This window comes from Macaca mulatta, chromosome 11 (genome assembly GCF_049350105.2).
Source record: "Macaca mulatta isolate MMU2019108-1 chromosome 11, T2T-MMU8v2.0, whole genome shotgun sequence".
Classification (NCBI taxonomy): domain Eukaryota; kingdom Metazoa; phylum Chordata; class Mammalia; order Primates; family Cercopithecidae; genus Macaca; species Macaca mulatta.
The window spans coordinates 31,838,356-31,866,225 of record NC_133416.1 but is presented as its reverse complement, the minus strand read 5'-3'; the positions used below and the strand labels follow the sequence as shown (position 1 = coordinate 31,866,225).

General features: G+C 37.4%; 1 protein-coding gene across 1 annotated transcript in view; it reads left to right on the top strand.

Annotated features, from left to right (window-relative positions):
• The window catches only part of OVCH1 (ovochymase 1), a 54,459-nt gene that overhangs the window by 15,199 nt on the left and 11,390 nt on the right, over positions 1-27,870 (top strand). Inside the window, exons 10-21 of the mRNA XM_028829375.2 lie at positions 3,638-3,771; positions 5,143-5,280; positions 5,392-5,519; positions 6,348-6,441; positions 7,649-7,777; positions 9,840-9,914; positions 11,153-11,333; positions 17,382-17,454; positions 17,899-18,094; positions 20,595-20,749; positions 27,160-27,316; positions 27,628-27,720. Coding sequence (XP_028685208.2) covers positions 3,638-3,771; positions 5,143-5,280; positions 5,392-5,519; positions 6,348-6,441; positions 7,649-7,777; positions 9,840-9,914; positions 11,153-11,333; positions 17,382-17,454; positions 17,899-18,094; positions 20,595-20,749; positions 27,160-27,316; positions 27,628-27,720 — 1,553 coding nt within the window. The remainder of the gene's footprint in view (positions 1-3,637; positions 3,772-5,142; positions 5,281-5,391; positions 5,520-6,347; positions 6,442-7,648; positions 7,778-9,839; positions 9,915-11,152; positions 11,334-17,381; positions 17,455-17,898; positions 18,095-20,594; positions 20,750-27,159; positions 27,317-27,627; positions 27,721-27,870) is intronic.

The window sequence follows — 27,870 nt, the reverse complement described above, 5'->3', positions numbered from 1 at the left end:
TAAAACACCGTCTTAGGTGCTAGAGATACAGCAGTGAATGAAACACACGAAAATGCTTGCCTTTGTGGGGCAAGTTAGAAGGTGGAAATGGGATAATTTTTAAATGTTACATATAATAGTAGAAGGTAGTAAATGCTATACCAAAAAATAAGGCAAGAAAGGGAGGTGGAGAATGAGAGTATACAATATCAGAGAGTGTGGTTAGAGAAGACCACAATATAAAGATGACACTTGGAAAAAAAGACTTGGATAAAGCAAGGGCGGAAATTATATGATCATTTTGGAAAGGAACACTCCAGGCAGAAGGAATGGTAGGTGTGAGACAATAATACATTTGATATACTTGGGGAACAGCACAGAGAGCAGAGAACCAGAGCTGAGTGGCTGGAGAAGGGCAATGTGGCCAAATTATTTCGGACCTACAGGGCATGAAGAGAACTTTGAATTTTTCTGTAAGGGAGATAGAGAGCCATTGGAGGATTTTGAACAGAGGAAGATCATGATGTGACACATTTCAAAAAGACCACTTTTATTACTGGGTTGCAAATAGACTGTAGGCAGGCAAGACCACAAGCTGGGAGACCAACTACTGCAATAGTGCAGGTAAAAGATGATGCAATCATCCAGGTAAAAATCTAGCTTTGACTACATTTGTAGAGGTGGTGAAGAGTGGTAGGGCTGTAGGATTTGCTGATGAGTTGACAATTTGGGTTTTGAGGGAGAATGAGATCCCCATATGAGTAAACTAAGGGTTTTTAACCTGAGCTATTGGAAGAATAGAACTGTTGTCTGAGATGGAAACGTTGGGGCGGTGGCTTTTAGACAGTAGAGTCAAGAGAGGCATTTTTTTGTTTTGTTTTGATAAAGTAGACTCAACTGTGCTTACGGACAGAGAGTGAGAGTTAAGAGTCATAGGAAACACATAGAAATGTGAAGTAAGCTTTCAGAGAACACAACAAATAAAGAAGGTTTGGCATTGAGAAGAGGGCAGAATAATTCCTTTTCTGGGAAAGCAACAAAGAAGGTAATCTATAAGAAAGTTGAAGGAATTTACACTGGATGTCTTAGTTATCACACGAGATTTTAATTGCTTCAACTTTAGAAGATGAAGTAGAGATAAAATAGCTAAGATATTAAATAGTTTATAGGGACTAAAGTAAGGAGTCAACCAGAGATTAATAAGACTTTCAATAGCAGTAAAATCCAATTAGTTTTAGCATCTATTTATACTATATTTCAATAAATCAAGACAAAAAATTCATTGTAAAATACAGCTTCAATAGGAGAAAACAAAATTCCCAAGATAGGTTCATATAAGGCTGAGTCACCAAAGACTATCTTCAGTGTAAGGCTAAACAAGGTGTAAACCCACCCACACGGAAAGTTACATGCCTCAACCTTGGCACTAGATGTAGGGAGAGGTAAAAAATTCTTCGAGAATTTGAACCACAGGTTAATACTCGTGCAGATCTATCATCTAAATTCACACCTCAAGTATAGGCCAAAGCACGTCAAGCAGAAAAATTTGGCGCTGTGAAGTTGATAGTGTGCAATGTGACTGACAGAAGTGTATACAGATACTGCCCGGAAGAACTCTTTCAATTCAGGTCTACAGAAATCGTAAGACTCCTTTGTAAGATGCATTCTAATTTTAGAATGTGAAAATGTGAGGAAATTGTGTTTTAGAAATGAGGTATAGGGCCAATTTGCACAGTTAGTGACTTCTTCAGCATGCTGAGTAGCCTTAGATACTAAAAGGGTTTTGTAAATTCCAACTGGAGCTAACTAGGAAATCATAAGGCAGACAGAGATAATATAAAGGAGAGAGTTACACAGTCCCTCCAAGCCTCTCTGTATTCTGGTAGGTGGTAGCTAGATTCTCAGAAATGACAGATACCACCCAGGTTGCCCTCCTTCCTTTCATACCCATGGGAGATATTGCATTTCTCAGAGCCTAGATCAGTACCTGTCACATAATTAATGTTCTATAGATTATTTGAATTAATAAATCAATGGTTTGTTTGGGGACCCCTCTCTCACTTAGCTTGACCAGACCTCAAAATCCTTTTAAAACAGCAATCACTAACAATAAATCAAAGTTGGCATAGATTTGAAACCTATTTTTCATCTTTGAGCTAGAGATTTTGAGGCCGAAAATAATTTGATGATGGAACAATTTGAGAAAGTACCGGCCTTTGAAGTCATAAAGCCTAAACAGTTCCACTTATACAAGAGACGTGATGAATCTTTTATTATCAATGCCAGGTTTCCCATTTGGAAACAGAGGGATAATTTCTCTCCTGCCTACCTCAGAGAGATGTAATGAATCTCAAAAAGGATGATGGATTTGGAGTGCTTTTTTCCATTGAAGTGCTTGGCAAGTGAGCTTTATAATATTTTAGACAGCTTATTTTTACATCTATATTCAGGATGATGGACTTGGATAGAAAAACACTAAAGTAAAGAGTTTCCGGCTGGGCACAGTGGCTCAGGCCTGTAATCCCAACACTTTGGGAAGCCGAGGTGGGCAGATCATGAGATCAGGACCAGCCTGGCCAATATGGTGAAGCCGTGTCTCTACTAAAAATACATAAATTTGCTGGGCATGGTGGTGCATGCTTGTAGTCTCAGCTACTTGGGAGGCTGAGGCAGAAGAATCGCTTGAACCTGGGAGGTGTAGGTTGCAGTGAGCTGATATTGCACCACTGCATTCCAGCCTGAGTAATAGAGTGAGACTGGAAGGAAGGGAGGAAGGAAGGAAGGGAGGGAGGGAGGGAGGGAGGGATTCCAGTTAAGGAGATGTCTGGTAAAAAAAAAAAAAAAGAAAAAAAGAAAAAAAAAATTATTAGTGTTTGCTTTTTGGAACCTGGGCATAAAAGACTTGACTAATTTCTAAAGTCCTTATTAGTAAAGGGCAGTGAGGCTGTTAACAGGTCTAAGGTAAAGACTGCTGAATTTTGGAAAGAGTTAATTCGAACATGTTAGATTCTAGGTAAGATTGCTTTGCATTCAGGTGAAAGTGAGACATGGAAGAAGCTAGGATTTATGGCCCACTAGGATTTATTTTCTTGAATAATAAATTTATGTATGAAAATAAAGGTAAGGGATTATTTTCGTACTCTCTCAAGTTTAGATATGCTTTTAAAAATGTTAGTGAAAAGTCACAGGTGACCTTACTGGGAGTTAGAGAGATGACATTTTAACTCAGGGACTGTGACTTAGGATGACTTCGGAATATGTGGCTGTTTAAGGTTAGCAAACACTGCATGGTCAATTCATAATTCATGAGAATCATAATTCAACCTCTGGATGAATAGTATGAATTTTAATTAGGTGAATAACTCAGATGAATCTTAGGTTTCTTCAATTTATAGATCAAAATTCTAGCATTTTATAACTAAATGAAATTTAAGGGTTGTTTTCTGGTCATTCTCCAATTAATACTCATCTATTTGTCAGATAAATGTTATTAATTTGAGCACAAATTTTTCTCACAATGTTCCATTGCCTTTTATCTTCTAGTATTCTATAAAATTGTATTGTTGTTGAGTTGTGAGATAAAGCACGGGTGTTAGATTTTATTTATCAAATCTGATTCTGCCATTTGTTATATTTTCTTCACCTTCTCCTATCCCAGCTTATATGTTTGGAAAATAATGGTACCAAAGGATAAAATAATCCTGATAAAATTTACAAGTTTAGACATGGAAAAGCAAGTTGGATGTGATCATGACTATGTATCTTTACAATCAAGCAATGGGGTGCTTATTAGTAAGTATGTTACATTTGTTTTTATTTATCATTTTAGAGTATCTGAAAGACCAAAGAGATACTAAAGGATATAAAATAAAATTTCTGGCTGCTCTGCCTATGGAGTAGCCATTATTTAATCCTTTACTTTCCTAATAAACTTTCTTTCACTTTACTTAAAACAATAAAAATAAAAAATAAAATTTCTTTTATTGTACCAAGGGCAATGATCTCATCTTGCACACTGTTCCCTTCTAGAAGGGTTAAGGGGAGGATAGGAAGAGTGGAGACAGTGGTCAGCACACTGACTATTCTCTTCAGTGTTTTTCTAAATTAGGAACCAGATCCCACATTTCTCTCTCAAGTTCAATAACAGTGTTGAATGCAATTGTTGTCACAGTTGTCAGAAAACTTCCTTTTGAGGCAATTTTTTTTATTATTTTTATCACAAAAGTGGGTACATGTTTACCAAATTTGATAAATACAGATGAGCCAAAGGAAAAAAATATGAACCATTCATAACCCTGTCACCTAGAGATAATTTCTATTAGCTTTTAGAGGTGTATCTGTTTACACATACACTTTGAACTTTACATTGTTTGATATAATTTCCTTCTCATAACACAAATGATCATTTCATGTCATTCAATTTCTTTTATTGAGTACCTCTTATAAGCTATATAAACATAAGCAATATATCTAACTTTGTTGAAATACTCTGTGTTAACTATGATAGAAGCTCTCTAGAGCTGGTATAGACCTGGATCTTTAGATCTCTATAAGGTCAATGGTTAGGACAAATGTCTCTTCACACATATGTGACAGGAAGCTATAGACAAAGTACTGTACTAGGGGTTATAATATTTATTGTCTAAATTATTTCATGCTCAGGCCTGCTATTTACACAGTAATTATTCTTTCAACCAATCATTTGTTAAAAATTAACTATATGTGGGATACCATACCAGGTACTGGACATTTTTCGAGAAAAAGCACTCTCTGCCCAAATAAGTTGTAGTTTGAGGTAATCAAACATGTAACACAAAGTTGGAAATACCATTAGAACAGGGAATGTGCTGTGCTGATTCAAAAAAGATAGCTCTTATTTCGAGTGGTTGTCTGGTAGAGTTTTTCGGGAAGCTGAATTTTGAGTTAGGCCCTGAAGAATGAGGAGAATTTGAACATGACAGACTGGGGGGTGAGAAGGCAACTGGAATAGCAAAGTCACTGAAGCAGGGAATGTTGAATGATCAAAGGGCCATTAAATAGTTTAGTGTGTTTAGACCACACTCATGGAAGATCTCATGGAAGATGATGGAAAACAAAACAAACATGGATACGTTTCCACCACTCTTTAGTCATGTTATTTCACTTTCCTTCACTTCTTTTAAGGTAAGATCTGTGGAAATATATTGCCCTTACCATTGCTGACAGAGACCAGTGAGACCACGGTTCCATTTGTTTCTGATACAGAAGACAGTGGCCGTGGCCTTGAGCTTACCTTTACTGCCATACAGAACTCAGACGCAGGTGAGTGTTTCAGGTATTTAATTCCCTGCCATTTTCCCTTGATGTGGGTGGGGAAGAGGAGGAGGAAATGCCTTTGGCCATTCACTTTGAATTTCCCCAATGCTTCCACAGGGTCAGGTTGTGGAAGTGTGGCTATATTGGTAGAAGGGACAAATCACTCTGTCAAGTATCCTGATTTGTATCCCAGTAACATAAGGTGTCAGCAGTTCATTCGTGCTCCAGAGAAACACATTATAAAGGTAGGCAACTGAGGAATCACTCTACCTCATAAAGGATACAGTTACCTTAGTTAGGCAGAACTTAATTCATCTGGATTGTTAAATTGCTATTATGACTAGGAGATTCTTTTAGCCATATGCTTTTTTTTTTTTTTTTTTTTTTTTTTAACTCTGAAAAGAGATCTGTGTGTGTGGTTTTGAAAACGTTCAGTGGTTTAAAAGTATATACAATGAAAAGTAAGGCTCCTCATCAGATTCCCATTCTACCCCTGGAGACAAACACTGATAACTTACTAGTGTCCTTGAGCATTTACTTGTGTGTGTGTGTGTGTGTGTATGTGTGTGTGTGTGTGTGTGTATCCTATTTTGAGCATTTACTTGTGTGTGTGTGTGTGTGTGTGTGTGTGTGTACTTATGCTACTTGGCAATGCCTTGTTCACTGAAAAATATCTCAAAGATCTTTCCAGATGAGCCCACAGAACTCTTTTTAATAACTGCATAAAGTATTGTATGATATTTCAGAACACATTAAACCAGTTCCCTATTAACAGATGTTTATTGAGTTTCCAGTCTTTGGTCATACCAGCCGTGATGCCATGAATATCTGCCAGTGTCTTTGGACACATGTGGATATGTATGATTCCCAGAAGTAGACTTGCTAGGTCAAAGGGTTTGCACATTTAAACATGGTAGTCATTGCCAAATTGCCCTTCAAAGAGACTGCAATTATTTACACTTCTATGTGAGAGCATATGAGGATATAACAAAGAGCCTTTAAATACGCAGAGGTAAACCCTTTAAGCTTCTCTCTTCTCTGACCATTTCCCTGGTTATGTTTCATTTGTACAGTTGACATTTGAGGACTTTACTGTCAAACTTAGTCCAAACTGTATTTATGATGCTGTTGTGATTTATGGTGATTCTGAAGGAAAGCGCAAGTTCGGTAGGTAGCCTTCACCCTTCAAATATGAAAGTGTTAGACTAATCAGAGTAGTTGCAACATGGACTGACTTCCTTGGATACCATAGGTAGAGTGGGAATATGAATTTCTTGCTCTGGAAACTCAGAATGCCTTACAACTTTAGCTTTAAAACCTATGAGCCATACTCGGGAGGCTGAGGCAGGAGAATGGCGTGAACCCGGGAGGCGGAGCCTGTAGTGAGCCGAGATCGCGCCACTGCACTCCAGCCTGGGCTACAGAGCAAGACTCCGTCTCAAAAAAAAAAAAAAAAAAAAAAAAAAACCTATGAGCCAGCAACTAATTTGCATTCCATTTTAATGGAAATGTGCAAAATGTAAAGATTGTTTCAGACTATATGTAAAGTGAAAAGGCAGTCCCCAGAGAAAGGATAAAATGGTTAACAGTGAGTACATTTTTGGCAGTTATTTAAGGTAAATTTTAAAGCTTCCTTTTTTCTGTATTCCTTCTGTTGCTAATATTTTGATATTTGTGTCCAAGAAAAGTAACCAAAACCTATAATTTCTATGTAGGTATAACAATTAATTTTAAGACTTTTAAAACTTTAAATACACTTTTAGTTGTGACCTAACAATTTACTGAGTTTGAAGATTTAACGTCCAGCCCCCTAACCACTTTTGTAGGACCTAGTATCTGTCCTTCAGCTAGATGTTTGTGTGGGTTAGAGGCCAGGATTATAGATTGGCTTGGAATATTTATTTAGACATTAAGGGCAGGTTAGTGAGAGCACAATGCCATGATTCTGCAGAACAGTGCTTGTATAGTGTGAGGTTTCCATGAAAGTGACTTCAAGTGTTACCTCTCTTATAAAGTATGCTTATGTCCTGTTTGGAAAAAGGAATATACCAACTTGGGTGGTTTTTTTCTTATTATTTTTAACTCACCTCTTCTTATTGTCTACAAAGTAATAACCAGTTGAGTTTCCGTGCATACTGGAAATCAAATGTCCTTATTTTAGAGCTTTTTCTGTGTAATTGAAATTACAGTGCATTGTTATTGTGAAACTAACATTTAATTCTCACATGAGATGTAAGGGTATGCATACAAATGCAAAAAAAAAAGCTGGAGAAAACTAAAGTGGTTGATTAGAAAATCGGATGATTATTTTACTCGGTAATCTGATTTTTTTTCAAATTATAACTGTAAATCAAACTTTCCCAAAATTTTTCAGCTAAACTTTGTGGAATGTTGACCATCACTTCAATATTCAGTGCTAGTAACATGATGGTGATTTACTTTAAAAGTGATGGTAAAAATCGTTTGCAAGGCTTCAAGGCTAGATTTACCGTTTTGCCCTCAGGTGAGTATAAACACTTGTGGACTTTTGCTTATGAAAATGGTTACAGGGAAGATTATTTAGCTGTGTTTACCTAAATGTAGGATAGCAATCCCCTCAGTAAGCATAACAAAAATGCAGATTTCTGGATCCACCCCCAGAGACCTAGATTCTGTAGATCTGGGATGGGGCCCAGGAATCTGTGCTTTAGGAAGCACCTCAGGTAATGCTCAAGAAATGGCATCCACTGGAACATAAAGATTCCACATGCCACACACAGAAAGAAGATAATTAGGATTAAAGAAGGTAATTCAGAAATGAGATTGACTGGCTCTGTTTTAACAAGTTAGGGGGTTTTGAAGAATTAATAGGTATCCTGGCATTCTGGAAGATAAAGTACACGCTACTCAGACAAAAAGAATATCATATGCAAAAACCCTAACAAAAGAGAATGGATAAGAAAACTACAAATAACTCAACATGTTTTGAGTTTTGGAGGGAACAATAGGAAAGGCAGGAGTGAGATCATGTTGAACATGAGGCATTAAATTATAAGTGCCAGAGTGATAGGATAGCTAGCTAACATTTGATTATTTGCTCTGTAGCAGGTATTCACTGAGCATTTCACATGCATTACCTCATTTATTCCTCCTTACATACATAGGAGCTATGTGCATTGCTCTCCTCTCACCAGTGAGGGAACTGAGGCTTTGAGAAGTTAAGTAACGTTCCCAAAGATGCACAGCTGGCAAGAGATGGAGTCAGAACTTGGTCTCTCTGACTCCAGAGTAATCTGGAAGATTATGAATGAACTTATATGCAAGAAAAATACTAAGAAAATCATTGTAAATAATTTATTCTATATTTTTTTATTATATATACCCTTGCAGGGATGGAATATATGAAGGAAGCCAAGTCCAGTATTGTATTAGTCAGCGTTCTCTTAGACACACACACACACACATATATATGTGTGTGTGTGTGTGTGTATTAAATATTACATCATGTAAGTAAATATTTAATATATATGTGTGTGTATTAAATATTAACTTACATGATCACATGTAAGTTACATGATCGTGTGTGTGTGTGTGTGTGTGTGTGTGTGTAAGTATTAAGTTACATGATCACAAGGTCCCACAGTAGGCTATCTGCAACTGAGGAGTAAGGAGAGCCAGTCTGAGTCCCAAAACTGAAAAACTTGTAGTCCAATGTTCTAGGGCTGGAAGCATCCAGCATGGAAGAAAGATGTAGGCTGGGAGGCTAGGCCCATCTCTCTTTACATGTTTTTCTGCCTGCTTTATATTATCTGGAAGCTGATTAGATTGTGCCCACCAGATTAAAGGTGGATCTGCCTTCCCCAGCCCACTGACTCAAATGTTAAATTCTTTTGGCAACACCCACACAGACACACCCAGGATTAATACTTTGTATCCCTCAATCCAATCAAGTTGTATCCCTCAATCCAATCAAGTTGATACTCAGTATTAACCGTCACAAATATGATTTTCAGGATCCTAGCTTGAATGGTGAGGTGAATGGTAGAAGCCACTAGATGATAGAGAAATGTAAGAACAAGACTATATTGACTCTTAAAATCACTTGGTTCAATTTAAGACGTGTAGATATTAGCTTGTGGGAAATCCAAGTGGGGATATCTAAAAGTCTTAGGTTAGGATTCAGGAAAGAGATTTAGATTGAAGAGAGAAATTTGGAAGTCATCTACATGTAGATGAATAAAAACAGAGTAATGAAAATTACCTTGGCAATATATTTTCAGGCTAAAAAATGAGATCCTGAAAAAAAGACATATTGGAAACAGACAGCCATCAATATATAAGGAAAACCTTGAGATTAACATCAAGAAACCAAGGAAGGAAGAAGTACTTAAAAGAGCCAGATGCCACAGGGATATTAAGAGATATACAAGAAATCACATTTCTGGGATCTGGCATCTAGTGTATGAATGGTTGTGTTAGTAAGATCTACAGTAGAGTAGTTTTATGATTTACCAAGGTAAGCAAGTGGGGTCAGTTAGTGCAACTTCTCTAATTACTTTCAATTAAAATTTTGTTTTCTTCTACAGAGTCTTTAAACAAAATTGAACCAACATTACCTCCCCAAAACAATCCTGTATCTACTATAAAAGCTATTCTGCATGGTGAGTTGATGACACGTTATTATTGTTTAATCTTTTTTCTTCATTAACTAGATGTCTCTTTTGAAAGTCTTTATCTTATATTTGCTATAACTCCACAGTGAAGAAGAATGAGTCTTGTATTTAGGTTCATAAAACGTCCAGAGCCCTATTTGGATTTATAGTTAGACTTATAAGTAGAGGGAAGAACAAATAAGCTTTAGGTTAGGAAGAAAAGGGTATAAAGCAATGTTTTGTCCTCGTCTATTCCTCTACAAACTTAATATCTAAAATGACTTCTATAGTCAGTGTGGGGCAAAGGGAGAAAACAAAGGTTTTTTTATTTTAAATTCACACTGGCATCTTTTAATTTTCTTATGCTCTAAGGCATCTGGGTAAATACTATGATCCTTCATTATTCCACACGCATGTATTGAATATGTTTAAGTTGACGGACTGGAATAGAAAGTTGCATAAGGAGCTATCAGAGAAGAAAATATCTGCCTCTTGCTGGAGGGTTGGAGAAGGCTTCCTGGAGGTTAGCACTTGGGCTATGGGTCTCACCAACTCCTGATAAGAGAACAGCATTTAGATGCCTGAGCAAATTTGATATGTTTGACGATTAGTACATGGATTCATACTGTGAGAATGAGAACTAAAACAAGAAGATATAATGAAGAACCTTATGTACTCTCCTAACAAACTTGAAACTTTCCTACTAGAATGTAAGTTCCATGAGGGCCAGTATTTGTATCATCTGTTCTATTCCACCAATAATATATCACCAATGTCTAGAACAGTGCCTAGCAAACGGCAAGCACTAAATAAATTTTGCTAAATGAATAAATAAAATTCTGGGGGCCAGTCCCTAAAATTCTGGCTGCCTAGCATAGTCACCTGGGCAGGCTTCTTAAAATCAGACTTTTCATACAAAAAACTAGCCGGACGAGGTGGCGGGCACCTGTAGTCTCAGCTACTCGGGAGGCTGAGGCAGGAGAATGGTGTAAACCCGGGGGGTGGAGCTTGCAGTGAGCTGAGATCTGGCCACTGTACTCCAGCCTGGGCGACAGAGCAAGACTCCGTCTCAAAAAAAAAAAAAAAAAAATTCAGATTTTTCAGAGGTGAGTTTCGGGAGTCAATATTATTATTAAGCCTATCTGATGTTTGAGACTCACTACTGTTAACTATGGCAAGCTATTGGAGAAATGTGTTCTAAATTACTGCAACCTTATGGGTCACTGATTTCATCTTCTTTACTGTAGATGTCTGTGGCATCCCTCCATTTAGTCCCCAGTGGCTTTCCAGAAGAATCGCAGGAGGGGAAGAAGCCTGCCCCCACTGTTGGCCATGGCAGGTGGGTCTGAGGTTTCTAGGCGATTACCAATGTGGAGGTGCCATCATCAACCCAATGTGGATTCTGACCGCAGCCCACTGTGTGCAATCGTGAGTAAAACTGGTATTTTACCAATGTATTTAGCACATGCATTTATAAGTAATGCCTAGGACACAAGGCTGACTACTAAGATCATCCAAACTAATTCTAAAACGAAAATCTTCTTTTAGTGTTTCTTCTGCATAGCCATCTAGCTTATATTTAAACAATGTCATTGAAGGAAAAGTTGATCAAATCTTGACTGCTCATCCCATTTAAAGAGATCTCTTATTATGTAGAGTTGAAGTCTCCTTCCCAATTGCAGAAATCCATTGGTCTAAATGTACTGTAGTTCCAAAACTAAGTTGGGTTCTTCTTTCACGTGATAGTTCTTTCTATATTTGAAGACTCCTCTCACATTCCCATTTAGCTTAATCTTTAAGCTAAGTGCTCATGGTTCCACTGTTGGTTGTTAGTAATTCCAGATGCCTTACCACACAAGCCACCTTCCACTGGATTGGTTTAGGATTGTTCCTTTGCAAATATGGATCATGTCAGTGGAAAGCACAATAGAATAACCTACCACTTTGATTATTGCACTATTGGGGAACTAAAATTTTGGTTAATTTTTAAATGTTCTTAAATTGTGAAGTCTTCCATTGTATGAAATAATATACATAATATATTTGTAGTTTAAAGAATAGATATTAATGTTAAATGAACATTTGTATTGCCAGCATCCAGTTTAGGAAGAATCTTTATACTTACCTTTCAAGACCCCTTAGAATCCCTCTCAAGAAATACTATGCTAAATTTACAAGGAAAAAAACTAACAACCCTATCAAAAAGTGGGCAAAGGGTATGAACAGACAATTCTTAAAAGACATTTATGTGGCCAACAAATATATGAGAAAAAGCTCAATAACATGGGTCATTAGAGAAATGCAAATCAAAATCACAATGAGATACCATCTCACACCCATCAGAATAACAATTATTAAAAAGTCAGGAAACAACAGTTGCTGGAGAGGATGTGGAGAAATAGGAATGCTTTTACACTGTTGGTGGGAGTGTAAATTAGTTCAACCATTGTGGAAGACAGTGTGGCGATTCCTCAAGGATCTAGAACCAGAAATACCATTTGACCCAGCAATCCCATTATTGGGTATATACACAGAGGATTATAAATCATTCTACTATAAAGACACATACACACATATGTTTATTGCAGCACTATTCACAATAGCAAAGACTTGGAACCAACCCAAATTCCCATCAATGATGCATGGTTAAATAAAATGTGGCACACACATACCATGGAATACTATTCAGCCACGAAAAAGAATAGATCATCTCCTTTGCAGGGACATGGATAAAGCTGGAAGCTATCATTCTTAGCAAACTAACGCAGGAACAGAAAACCAAACAACGCTTGTTCTCACTCATAAGTGGGAGTTGAACAATGAGAACACATGGACACAGGGAGGGGAAAAACACAGGGGGTGGGAGACAAGGGGAAGGAGAGCATTAGGACAAATACCTAATGCATGTGGGACTTAAAACCTAGATGATGGGTTGATAAGTGCAGCAAACCACCGTGGCACATGTATACCTATATAACAAACCTGCAGATTCTGCACATATATCCCAGAACTTAAAATTTAAAAAAAAATCAAAAGAGAAAAAAATGCTATGCTAAATTTCTTAAATCCTGTATTCATAGCTTTGCTTTTGGGGGATTTCAATATATATGTACCCCTAAAACAGTATGTCATTTGGTTTTTCTTGGTTTTGATCTTTATGTAACAGAACTGCCGTTTATATTCTTGTGTCTTACTTCATCTCCATAATACCTTGTATAGATTAAGCCATGTGACTGTGTGGAACTGTAATTTGTTTTCGATCCAGACTAGTTAAAGCATCCCTTGTTCTGGGCATTGGTATTTTTGAAAAGTTTCCCAAATGACTCTAATGCGCAGAGGGTCAAGAACCACTCCCTGCCTCCCAGACCCTATCTTTTTTTGAGAACAGGTCTCCCTCTCTCACAGACTGGAGTGTAGTAGCGTGATCATAGCTCACTCTAGTCTTACCTCTTGGGTTCAAGGGATCCTCCCACCTCAGCCTTCTGAGCAGCTGGGACTACAGGCACATGCCAACATGCCCGATTTTTGTTTGTTTGTTTGTTTTTGTTGCTGTTGTTGTTGTTTTGGGCTTTTTTGTAGACACGGGGTCTTGCTATGTTGTACAGACTGGTCTTGAACTCTTGGGCTCAAGTAATCCTCCCACCTTGGCCTCCCAAAGTGCTGGGATTACAGGCGTTACCCGCTATGTCCCGCTTCCCTGACCCCTTCTTGATCAGTTCCCTGCTTGCTCCCAGTAGGCCAGCCTCATGGGCTTTTCTGTTGCTCAGATATGCTGAGCTTGTTCCTGTCTCAAGATCATTGTAGTTGCTGCTTCAGGACAGCTCATTATGTTTAGTTGTCAAGTCTCCTCAGGCTGTTCTTGGCTGTAAACTTCTAAGACTTTCCTTGGTCATTTTGAGGAGATCTCATCTGTTATTTTTGTAGAACGTCCCATTTTTGTCAAGGTTTTACTAGGGTTATAGATTTGGGGGAGGAAGACCACAGAAGTAGCATACTATTCTTATCATATATCAAGGGTACATACAGTCAACATGACTTATCACTGATGTTAACCATGACCATCTGGCTGAGGTAGTGTTTACCAGGTTTCTCTAACATAAAGTTACATTTGTCCCCCTTTCCATACTTACTCTTGGGAAACAAGTCAGTAAAGGTAGCCCACGTTCAAATTATTCCAGCTTTGGCCATTGCGAGCTCTTTCAGGGGTAGAGACCAGCCTTTGGCTTCTGTCTCTTTGATACTCCCTCATATTTTGTAACACTGCAAGATACTTCAGGTCTGTCGTGTGTATTTCCTTCTCAGTTCCTGCACCAGCCATTTCTCCAAGGGGCCCTGGTTCATTTTATTGGAGAATGGTATGACAAATCATGATCTGATGCTGGGCATACCAGTTGCTAGTAGCACATTGTTGGTTCTAGGCCCTCTCAGCTGACAGAGCTAGAAAATACAGGTATGTATACTAACCCATGTATATAAATATATCTATCTGTATCTATTATCAAGCTAAACATGGGTTCATACAATATTTTCAGCTCTAATTCAGTACCACCTGCTTTTGTCTAGGCCTTCTCTCCCTTACAAAAACCTATTTATTTTTTAAGAATTCTATCAATGTGCATTGAATGTACCATGGAAAAGATGCTTCAAGAGTAGCTGATTAATTTGTTAATGTATTAGAAAACAAAATATTAGTATTGAGTACAGAGACACAGAAAAAGTTTTGGTAGATTCCCTTTTCAAATTACATGGTCTATTCTGAAATTTATGTGATGAGCCATGTTGCCTTGCAGCAAGATAGAGAATGTAACAAAGCTATTCTTCCCAAGATAGATATTCCATGTGATGAATCAATTGAACTTAATCAACAGCTGTAAATGTTTGTGAGCCACTTGTTAGCCACAAAAAGAATTTGTATTTAATTTCATTTGTGACTTCTTAGTTTCTTTAAAAATATGTATTATAATAGTAATGTTTTTGGGGAAAAAGGCAGTTAGAGAAGATTATCAAGTTAGAGCTTAAACTACCCTCTCCATTTATCTAACATACTCTTTTTCTCTAGATGTCATCAATGTTAAGAATGTTTCAATTGTCTGATTTTCTACTAATATTTAAAGATACATGTATATATTTTATAGTATTTGTATATATCACTTTTTTTGCACATAACATTATATCTTACATTTATAGTGGTATGGTAAATGTCTATGTGCCATATTTTTTAATAGTTCACAGTTGCCTAAGTTATTTGACCAGTGAAATGTCTTTTTAAATCTAATCCTTGAAGTCTGTGGATCTTTACACCAGGAGTGTACTAATAATGCTGGTGTAACAAAAACCCTATGTCCTACACGTGCCCTGCCTTTTAGCTTCCCTGGCACTGGTTGACCCTAGTATTAATTCTCAAACTTCAACATACTCCAGAATCACCTGGAGAGCTTCTGATTCTTTAAGTCTGGTGCAAGGCCCGAGCATTTCCTGATGGTGGTGTTCCACACTTAGGAAAATTTGGTGTTCTCATCTTGTTAATTCCACATAGGATTTTGTGCTCACTGGGACTTTTAACTTACTTTTGGAGACCAAGCTCACTTTGCAACTACATATGTGAATCTTTTGTCTAAAATTTAAATCAGCTACTGAAACTTCAGTGACTTACTTTCTGTGATCAAGTCAGGTGGCTCTCTCTTCTTCCATAGCAGTAAGTGACACTTGCTCCATTGTTGGGCTGGGGATAAGATCCTAAGACTATAAGAAATGAAATTTTATATGGGAGATGGGGGAAGAAAAGGTGAAGAAATCCATCAATTGATACCTTCAGCTATTTTCCCACTATTGGAAAAATCTCAAGCTTTGTGGTATCATAAAGTGTATGTGGCTTTGGCGTGTTTTTTTTACAGTGTTCTCCATTAAACTGAAGGATATTTGATGCCTGTACATGCAAAACATCACAAGAAACTGTGCTCTACATTATCAACTCTACCATCATTTTTATTACTTCATTGTATTGTATACACTCTATTCTATATAAAGATATGGAGTAGATTTAAGAAGTTTCATCACTACTAAGTACTTATTTAGAGGGTGACTTTGAAAAAGTTTAATCCTTTCATTAGCATGCATGGCAGATAATAAGAATGATAATGGCTATCATTATGGAGTCATTACCATCTACCAGGTACTTGCCAAGTACTTCACTTGAGTTAGCTCCCTTAATAAAGGCATATTGAAACACATGAGCAAGTCAAACCCATTATGCAAGGAATTGAAATGAGCATGGTTATGACTGGGGAGAAGATGCCTACATGCATTAAGAATCTCTACCTTTGAATAAGGTATATTGAAAATAATTTCAGTAACTTTACTTTTCCTGAAGAAACAGTGTTTAAAAAAAAAAAATGGAAGAATTAGTCTCCAAGTAGAAGTGACAGTATATTGGTTCCGGTAGAGGGACTCTTTCCTCAGACACTTTTTAAGCTGGAGATTTTGATATGGTAAGTTAATGGATATTGATTCAAACTTCTTAACATCATTTTGAGGTATATCAGAAGTATGCAGAACTTTTCACCCAATGAACACCCATATAACCAACACCGAGATCGAGAAACAAAATATTACATTAACTAGTACCCAGCAGTCGCCCTTGTGCCTCTTCCAGTCATCATTCCCCTAAAAATAATCAGCATTCTGATTTCTAATGCAATAGTTGAATTTTGCCAATTCTCAAACTGATAAATTCCTTTGAACTTTAGTTTCATAACTCTGATTTAACAGAATATGGAAATCTGAGATACGATCCAGTGAGACCATAATATGGCAATATTGAACAGTAAAATATAGACCAAAAGCTACCTTGTCACAGGTGTAATTTTTTAAACATATTCTTAACATCACTGTGAAATAAAGCTTTAATTATTTTCATTTTTCCTCCTCGACCTAAAAAAGGCTTTGGTAATATTTGGCAAGGTTTCCAATGACACTTTCTGGTCAAAAGAAAGGGGCAGGATACATGATCAAGAGCTCCTCTTCACATAGATCAGAAGGCACGATATGGCTTCCCCGGGAGGGAGATCGCAGAGGCAATCGGACAGGGGACTGTTGCCTCGCTGAACTGAGCAGTGCGTGTTAGTAGGGCCAGATGATGGCAGGGCGGTTTCCCTCATGCTGTTCTCCTGATGGTGAGTTCTCACAAGATCTGATGGTTTAAAAGTGTGTGGCTTCCTTTGCTCTCTCTCTCCTGCTTTGCCGTGATAAGATGAGCTTGCCTCCCCTTTGCCTTCTGCCATGATTGTTAAGTTTCCTGAGGCCTCCCCAGCCATGCAGAACTGTAAGTCAATTAAACCTCTTTTCTTTCATAAACCTCTTTTCTTCAGAAAGTCTTCAAAAGACTTTATAGTCTCAGGTAGTCTTTTATAGCAGTGTGAGAACGAACTGTTACAAATGTGTTTTCATGTCAAACTTTCACTGTTCCTCTGTCTCCAGGAAGAATAATCCACTCTCCTGGACCATTATTGCTGGGGACCATGACAGAAACCTGAAGGAATCAACAGAGCAGGTGAAAAAATGTTTTTACAGGTCATTCTGCCTGTACTGTAAATGTTGTCACATGCCAAGGAATACCTTTAGCTAAAATATGTAATTGGTTATTAATCTCCTAGGGCCCTTTTACACTTATCATTTATACCCACATTTAAAAATGTAATTTGAAATTACATTTTCACTTGAGAATTACACGAAGTAGGTCAGAATTGCAAATTTAGGCCCAAGGACACAGGTTTTCAAAGCTTTGTTTCTCCAGCACCACCTTTATCCAGAAGGTGGTTCACAGCCTCCTGCAAATTATAAACCAAGATTGCTCTTTTATATTTAACACAAAGTCTTCTTCATTGCTTAGGTATGTAAGTGCAGAGATTTAAGATTATTTTGGACCTTCAACAAGGAAGTAGCTGGATTCTTTGACTTTCTTACCTTGTAATTTGCTTACTTGCCACTGATACAGGTGAGAAGGGCCAAACACATAATGGCGCATGAAGACTTTAACACACTTAGTTATGACTCTGACATTGCCCTAATACAACTAAGCTCTCCTCTGGAGTACAGCTCGGCAGTGAGGCCGGTATGTCTCCCACACAGCACAGAGCCTCCGTTTTCCTCAGAGATCTGTGCTGTGACCGGATGGGGAAGCATCAGTGGAGGTAAGCATTTTTTGTTTCTTAAACATTAATGCCAGTTGTTATTTCTGAAAATAGGTCGTGTAAATGATATCAAGCAGCATCCGCTTCAGCCCCTCTTCTTTCTAAAAGATAGACACCATGTTTTATTTAGCTGTAATAGATCAGCAAGTAAATAGAGAATTAGCTATTTAAAACTTTTCCTTCAGGGTAACTTAGATTATAAATAGGCTAGATTAGCAGTCAACAAATCTTTACTGTAATGGGCCAGATAATAATCCTTTCAGGCTTTGCAGGTCATCTGGTCTCTATCACAACTATTCAAGTCTACCGTTATAGCATAAAGCAGCCATTGGCAGTATGTAACAGAATGGGTTCCAACAGAACTTAATTTATAAAATTTATATTTCATTTAATGTATATGTGTCATGAAATACTGTTCTTTGGATTTTTTTTAACCACCTAAAAATGTACAAACCATTCTTATCTCATGGATTGTGCCCATGTTTGGGGGTGGCACAGAATTCATCCACTGGCTGTCATGTGCTCACCCCTGGCTACGGTATAGAACTCTTAAAGGCTTAGTAACACAGTGAAAGATTGGAATGGGTTGATATTTGTTTTGTGCTTCTTATACCATAAGATCATTTTCTTTGTATATTTCCTTTCTGTATGTCATTTATTTGGAATCTGTGAGCTTGAAGGAGAAGGGAATTTATATTTGACTGCTTACAGTGTTGATATTCACTGCTTACTGTGCTACCTGAAGCCAAATTGCACTTTCATAAAAACCTTCACACCCAACACATGAGGAGCTTTTACCATCCCCATTTTACAAATAAGGAGGTTGCAACCCGAAGATTTAAGTAACTTGCTAAGATCCCATAACTAATAAATATCAAAGTGAGGATTTAAGATCGGTGTGGCTCAGCTTATAATCATTCCTTAATGGCTTCTCATTACACATACAATCAAATCTGAACTCCTTAGCCTAGCTTGGATAGCTTTGTGTGATTGGGCCTCTCCACTTATCTCTTCCACATAATTTCCCTCTTTTTTTCTTGTGGTTAACCTTCAGATACCATGGCCTTTCTCCTTTCGCTTAAACACCAAGCTTGCTCTGCTTTCTGAAGTTCCTCATTTTGTGTCCTTCTACTTGGAGCACTCTTATTACAATCTTGTCACATCTGCCTGCTCATTATTGCATTTTCAACCAAAATATCACTTCCTTTCTTGGCCCACATTGCTGCCACAGGACAGGCTTCCAGTCACATTCCGCACTACCTGGTTTTATCCTCTCACTGCACGTTAATGTATTTGGCATGATTTCATGCAGTCATCTTCTACATCTCACCCACTAGACTGAGAACCTCTTGGAGGCAGATCTGTCATTGAGCACTCTCTCCCCAAGGCTAGAAGCCTACATGGTATTCAGTAAATATTTCTTGGCTTACCAGTTTCAAAGCCCTTGAATAAATGTGCCTGCTCTCTAATACCTTTGACCTTTGCCAATTCCATGACTACCAGGCAACTGAGAGGTAGTTAGTTTTATAAAAGGTGAATTCATTCTTTCCAGCTAGGAGAGGAAATGAATCTTGATTCCTGGGATATGGTCAGTGACACTAAGGGAGATGGTCCCCAAGAAGAGGAGTTTTAGTATATTAAGAAGAATGCAAGATTCAGAGTTGAACTTAGGCTTGATTCTAGTTCTGTCCCATAAGAGCTGTGAGATCAAATTTTCAGAGGTCTGGCTTTTTCATATGTGAGATCAGTGTGATTAACCTGATCTCACATATGAAAAATGTTGTTGTATTAAGTTGGAATAAAACTCTTTATAAATATTAAGATACTATATAAATGTAACGTATATGCTATTAATATTGCCCCAAAAGGTATAGGGCTATAAAATATTAAACTTAAAAAAATTGGTCATAAATCTAAAATGATAGGATGAGTCATGCAAAATACATGTTAACATAGGCCTGCCTAAGGATCAAATATGAAAATAAATTATTTGTGTTTTCTTTAATTGGAGGTGCGATTAGGCTTCAATGACAGTAGATGAAAAACAGGATTATGATTTTTGTTTATATTTGGAAATCATATAAGCATATTATTTGTAAGCAATTATATATTTATATATATAAATATATAACCATATATATTTGTAATTGTATAAGTCATATATGACACCAATTCATATCATGCTGAATTTTTCTTCCTGAATTCTTATGCAGAAATATTTGATACACTAATGTTTAAATTGAAAATAAGCTAGGAAAAAAGTGTTTCTGGTTTTATTCTCCTGCCAGTGGCCTCTCTTTACAAAAATGCCAAATTGGGACATGAAGACATGTCACATGAAACACTTGTATTTTTTAACTTCAGTATTCTACATCAGCTGAGGCCAAACTGAATGACTTCAGCTATGTTGGTACAGAGCTAAGTCTGAACTTAAATACATTTCTAATATCACTTGCTTCTTACTTCATCATCGAGCTCTCTCTGAATGTTTCTTCAATAGATGGTGGCTTAGCAAGTCGCCTACAGCAGATTCAAGTGCATGTGTTAGAAAGAGAGGTCTGTGAACACACTTACTATTCGGCCCATCCAGGAGGGATCACAGAGAAGATGATCTGTGCTGGCTTTGCAGCATCTGGAGAGAAAGATTTCTGTCAGGTGAGAGGATTCTGGTTTTATACAGGAAGGTGGAAAATTGCCATCTGCTGGAGAGTTTCTATAGACAGGAGAAACCACTGCTGAAGCCACCAACTTGTCATGTGGTGACACATCCCTGCATGAAGACCAGTGGGGCAACAGAAGTAATAAGTTAATTAATCCGAATTTGCTGAGATGTCAGAGAGTGACTGGAAGCAGCTGTACAGCGAGAGAGGCCGGTGGGTTCATAGAGGAGCTGGTGAGAAGGTAGGAAATAGCAGAGCCTCTCAGCAGGCCTGAGCAAGGGAAGATGTATTCAGGTATACTTAAAGCTTTCAGAAAAGGAAAAACAAAGGTTCTAAACTTATGTGTCCTATATATGACTTAAAAGTTTCATTGGTTTATATTATCATTAATCTCTGTACTCTCACTTAATTTTTCCACCACAAATTAAAACAATCACAAAGATGTCTACTGTACAAGCTTGATATTGGCAAGTTCATGATTAACTAAGAAAAAGACAGAATGTGAATGAATAGATTGTAGAATGCCAGCTTTAACATTCACAAAGTCAATGGAAGAATGTGGCTTTAGATATACATACAACCGAAGAGTTTCTAACACTCTATGTGCCCACCTCCAATCCCTGGTTTGGATTTGAGGCTACCCACGTAAGGGAAAGTTTGGGTCCATAGGGCAGCCCCAGTTCTCCAGACTTATCACTCCTACTGGTCTGGCGTAGAGAGGAAAGAAAGAATGAATCTTGTTTCTGCAGCTCTTTGATAGTTTTCCCCAGCACTCAGTGAAGAAACATGCAGCAATAGATTTCACCTCCATGAGGGAGAAACAACTGGGCATTAATCTAGGTGGATGTCCTTCCGTGTAAAAATGTGAGAGAGGGAATGAAGTCCCCTTTAACACTGAATATAAATTTATTGTCATTAACCCCTTCCTTTTATAGCATCAAGCGGTGGTGCTTAAATTCTGTTTTAATTTTGCATATATTTATTTGCATTTCCCAGAAGCAGACCCTGAGATAAGAATTCAGGTGCAACGGTCTGTTTTAGGAATCATAGATATCACCGGTAGGAAAGGGAGGTGATGGTACAGGGAAGGGAAGGCAGCCAATATAGGATGCATTATTAAGCTGTCTGCCATAGTGAGGGCCTAAAGCTTAATCCTGCAGGAAAGTCAGGGCAGTGATGCTAAATACACGTGATGGATTTATCCATCTGAGGGGCGAGGGAGCTGGGATATTTATGTACTACCTTCCCTGGAGCCACACTTTGAGTGCTGCTGTGGGAAAGGGCTGTTAATCCCTCAGCACTTCCCATACTTTAGGGTTGCCTCCTGGGTGGAGTGGAGAGTGGGGAGGACCCCAGACACAGATCCAGGACATGGGCTGGAAGATGTGAGGAAGATGGAAAGTGCACTCCTGCTGTCTGCTAGACTACATAAATGTTATCTGATAAAAATCACAAAAGTACTCTGAATTAGTGTGTTCATTCTTCCCCTCAGTCTATTGCAGGATTTCAGGGATGGCTTTTCTTTCTCCAACAAGAAGATCACAAGTAATTATGTTGTCTTTTACATATTTGACAGCACCTAACATTACAGGGTGAGCTTATTTTGTGTGGAAAGAAAAGAACTAGAGAGGGTCTTAGAAAGGTCCATGTCACGGGTGACCTAAGTATCATGATCTCAGTTGGCACTTATGTTTTCAGTTATATACAACTGTCACTTTGGCTGCAGCATGACCAAATGTACTGCCCATATATGGGAGGAAAACTAGAAGTTGAGGTTCTAATATATATGACTAGCTTTCTATTACAAAGAACACTGAGTTACTAAAAGGGTGACTTTAGAAACTTGCTTTGACAAAATAGTCTCTAATACTTCTATCAGGTAATTGATTTTTATTCTCATGTGTATACTTAGAGGTAATAGACCTGCTAATGTGCTTTCTCATCCAGGAAGGTGGGAATAACAATATTGGAATGCAGAGACATGGGGTTTTCAGGTATGCAATGTAGTATCCTGTTGTTCTTTGCTAACTGGATTTCAGATTTTTTTATTCTAAGTTCTTTTTCAATTTTTAATTTTGTGGTTGTATAGTAGGTGTATGTATTTATGGGGGACATGAGATTTTGATACAGGCATACAAGGAATAATCACATCTGGGTAAATGGGGTATCCATCACTTCAAGCATTTATAATTTGTGTTACAAACAATCCAATCACATTGTTTTAGTGATTTTTAAATGCACAATTAAATTATTATTGACTGTAGTTACCCTGTTGTGCTATCAAATACTATTTGTACCCATTAATTATTCCCACTTCCCCTAGACTCAGTCACTACACTTCCCAGCCTCTGGTAACCATCCTTCTATACTCTATCCCCATGAGTTACATTGTTTTGATTTTTAGCTCCTACAAATAAATGAGAACAGGCCAAGTTTGTCTTTCTGTGCCTGGCTTATTTAACTTCACATAATGACCTCCAGCTCCATTCACGTTGTTGCAAATGGTAGGATCTCATTCTTTTGTATGGCTGAGTAGTACTCCATAGTGAACATGCACCACATTTTCTTTATCCATTCATCTGTTGATGGACACTTAGGCTGCTTCCAAATCTTGGCCCTTGTGAATAGTGTTGCAGTAGACATGGGAGTGCAGATAACTTTTCAATATCTTGATTTCCTTTCTTTTGGGTATATACCTAGGAGTGGGATTGCTAGATCAATGGTATTTCTAATATTTTTTGAGGAATGTCCATACTATTCTGTATAATGGTTGTACTAATTGACGTTCTCATCAATAATGTACATGGGTTCCCTTTTTCTCCACATCCCTGTAAGTATTTGTTATTGCCTGTCTTTTGGATAAAAGCCACTTTAACTAGGGTGAGATGATATCTCATTGTAGTTTTGATTTGCATTTCTCTGATCAGTGATGTTGAGCACCTTTTCATATACCTGTTTGCCGTTTGTATGTCTTCTTTTGAGAAATGTCTATTCAGATCTTTTGTCCATTTTTAAAATCAGATTATTAGATTTTTTCTAGAGAGTTATTTGAGCTCCTTAAATATTCTGGTTGTTAATCTCTCGTCAGATGGGTACTTCGCAGAAATTTTCTCCCATTCTGTGAGTTGTGTCTTGGCTTTATTTTCTTTGCAGTGCAGAAGATTTTTAACATGATGTGATCTTATTTGTCCATTTTTGCTTTGGTTACCTGTGCTTGTGGGGTATTACTAAAGAAATCTTTGTTCAGTCCAGTGTCCTGGAAAGTTTCCTCAGTGTTTTTTAAATTAATTTCATAGTTTGAGGTCTTAGATTTGAGTCTTTAATCCATTTTGATTTGACTTTTGCAAATGGTGAGAAATAAGGATCTACTTTCATTCTTCTGTATAAGGACATCCAATTTTCCCAGCACAATTTATCAAAGCGACTGTCCTTTCCCCAATGTATTTTTTTTTTTGCACCTTTGTCAAAAATGACTTCAATGTAGATATATGGATTTTTTCTGGGTTTTCTATTCTGTTCCATTGTTCTATGAGTCTGTTTTTATGACAGTACTGTGCTGTTTTGGTTACTATAGCTTTGTAGTATAATTTGAAGTCAGGTAATGTGATCTTTCCAATTCTGTTCTTTTTGCTCAGGATGGCTTGGCTATTCTGAGTCTTTTGTGGTTCCACATACATTTTATGATTATTTTTTCTATTTCTGTGAAGAATGTCATTGGTATTTTTTCTAACTTATTTTCCTCTACAAAGTCACAGATCTCTCTTCACAGAATAATGTATGTCCTCAGCCACATTGATTGCCTTCTAACCTTCCAACTGGCCATGTCTTGCCTTAAAGCCTTAGCCCAGATGTGTCTTTTGCATAAAATGTTGTTCCTCCAGGTTTTTGGAAAGCTGGCTCCTTCTCATCCTTTATGTATCAGCTCAAATGTTATTGAAACTGCATACACATACATGTACATGTAAGCACACATATACCTACCTTTATTCTCTACCATTCACTCTGAGTATTTCTTTTGTAGCTACTATTAGCATCTTATTTGTTTATACTCTGTTTTACTCAGTATGTCTGGCTCACAGTAGGCATTGAATAATTTTTTAATAAAAAAGATTCATTTGTGGCTAGGCACGGTGGCTCACGCCTGTAACCCCAGCACTTTGGGAGGCCGAGGCAGGTGGATCACGAGGTCAGGAGATTGAAACCATCCTGGCCAACATGGTGAAACCCTGTCTCTACTAAAAATACAAAAAATTAGCTGGGCATGAGGGCACGTGCCTGTAGTCCCAGCTACTCGGGAGGTTGAGTCAGGAAAATCGCTTGAACCCAGGAGGCGGAGCTTGCAGTGAGCCAAGACCGTACTACTGCACTCCAGTCTGGGCAACAGAGCAAGACTCCATCTCACCAAAAAAAAAAAAAAAAAAAAAAAAAAATTCATTTGTTTGTTGAATATTTACTATGGACTAGACCATATGATAGGCACTGGCAAAAATAGACAAATTGGACAGGTTCCCTGTATCGTGGAATGTTTGTGATTGCCTGAAAAATTATGTATTGGCTATGCATTGGTACTGAAAAAAAATGAATGATTTAAAATAAAACACTTGACTGGATACATCACACCATTGTCCAACTGGAAAGGGGTCTTAAGTATAACTGTTACGTGAAAAAATTAGGCCCAGAGGAAAGGTTAATTGCTCTACATTACAGACTAGTGACTATATCTCTTTTTTCCCAAGTTAAGGTTTCTTCTGTTAAATTCTTTATGTAAAATAGATATTTCAAATATGTACCATCAATTTATGTGCCATCAAATATGTGCACAATTTATCTAATAAGAAGACAAATAAATGACTTAATTTGGTCCTAAATACATTTGTGTCCATCCACTTCCTGCAAAAGACTTGATTAAAAATTGGAAAGCATACCCTAAAAAGATGAAAATCTATGTATTAAGGCTTGCTTTGATACAACTACTTTATAAAATTTCACTGTAAATTAAGCAAACGTTTATTTAGCATGTATTATGTGCTGAGTATTGTGGTAGGTTTCCTAGGATACAAAGTTGAATCAGATGCAGTGCTTACCCTCAAATGGGGCACACATTGTAAATAGAAGGAGACATAAACAAGGACATATATTGGGCACTGCCATTGATTTTCACATTGAACCTCAAGAGACATGTAGAAGAAGATAGTGCTAATTAATAGATAAATGTGTGTGATGTACATATTTTGGTTCCCTTAATAACAGTACCACTGTTGATTTTCTTCAAAATCTCTTTCTGCTTATAATTTATCAATTTAAACAATGCAAATATTGGGAGGAATATTAAAGAGAGACACTTCCATCTACGTGAGCTTCTTAGTGCTTGTGGGTAGTACTTTTGCCTTTTGAAATGTGTTTAATCATGATCTAAGTAGCCATATCTAAGAGAGTGAACAAAATTAACTATAAGTTAAATTTCCATGTGTCTTTCCTTGAATTCAGTAATTCTGTAAGCCCAATACCAGAGCAGTTTAAGGTACTTCCATTAATGAATATTTATCAATTTGGTGGAAGGGAAAGAGCACGGAACTTTGGCAGGTGACATGGGCTCAGATTTTACTGCTGCTACTACCTATGTGTGTGAAATGGGACAGGTCACTTATTTCTCTAATTGTAACTTTTCACATATAATATCTAAGAAAGTTAAATTAGTTTGACCCTTTAAATCTTTGAAATTGTGTAATTTTGGTACCTGCAGGTAAGCCAAAATAAAATTGGAATACTAGAATTAGAATGAGTACATTTTAATAGATTTAAGTCAGCCTTTCACTTTTCTTCACCTCACCACCAACACCGTAGTTTCTCTGTGTATGTCGTAACTCTACTCTTTGATCTGAATAGATTGTGTCAAGAGTGACCAGTGATAGGGAAAACACTACATGTAGAGGTAACCACCCAATGACCCTAACCCAATTTCCTTAAAAAAAAAAAAAGAAGAAGAAGAAAACAAAACAGGCAGCGCATTTCTTATGATGGATCCATTTGAGCCACTCTGCAGTTTTCTAAATAAATTTTTATTTTTAAAGGATGCTTGAAATCTTAAATATTACAGTTTTACTAATTGATATCATTTAAAGACTATGTCCCTCCAGTGGAGCTGGGAAGACTTAGTAATTGTTTTCTGATTATGTGAACTAAGCTTTCTCTTCACCCTGGAATCAAATTACCATCTGATTGTTCATAAATTTTGTTTCCTTTTGCAAAACAGTGAATATATAGTATGTAAAAATAGAAATTGACAAAGAACAAATCTTATTAAACACATTACAAATACATTATTGGCCATTCTTGTTCTAAAAATTGAAAGCAGGAGCTTCAGATTAAAGCAGTTTTCTAGAACATGTTTTCTTGGTGTTTCAGGGAGACTCTGGTGGGCCACTAGTATGTAGACATGAAAATGGTCCCTTTGTCCTCTATGGCATTGTCAGCTGGGGAGCTGGCTGTGTCCAGCCATGGAAGCCGGGTATATTTGCCAGAGTGATGGTCTTCTTGGACTGGATCCAATCAAAAATCAATGGTAAATTGTTTTCAGATGTTATTAAAACAATACCTCTTTCTTTAGAGTGGGTTTGGGAACAGTGAGTGTAGTATAAATTAGCGTGAAAGAGAAAACCATAGAGTAGAATTTCATTTAGTTACTAAACACACTAAAACGCAAGATTCTGCAAAATAAGTTCTCCCATATGTAGAGTTAGAGTAAAACTGACTTTTTCTGAGGCTGCTTTAATCCTGGATTTGTTTCTTTTTTGATAGTGGCTGCTTTGGTGCCGACTATATTTTGTCCTCAGGCTTTCATCTTTATTTTTAACATGTTCTCCCCAAATACAGGTCCTGCTTCACTTCAGACAAATAATACATGCAAAACCTTAAAACCACAGTTGCTACCACCCACACCTTCGCCAGGCAGTGCATCTTGGACAGGTAATAAATGTTCACATTGTCCCATCGCATTGTCTGTCTAGGTTTGCTAAATTTTCTGTGGAACACTGTGACCTCTGTGTTTTCCTTCTGGTTGGTAGTTTTAGCTGAAAGTGGGGAGAGTTGTTATTATGATTGCTGGAGATCATTTCT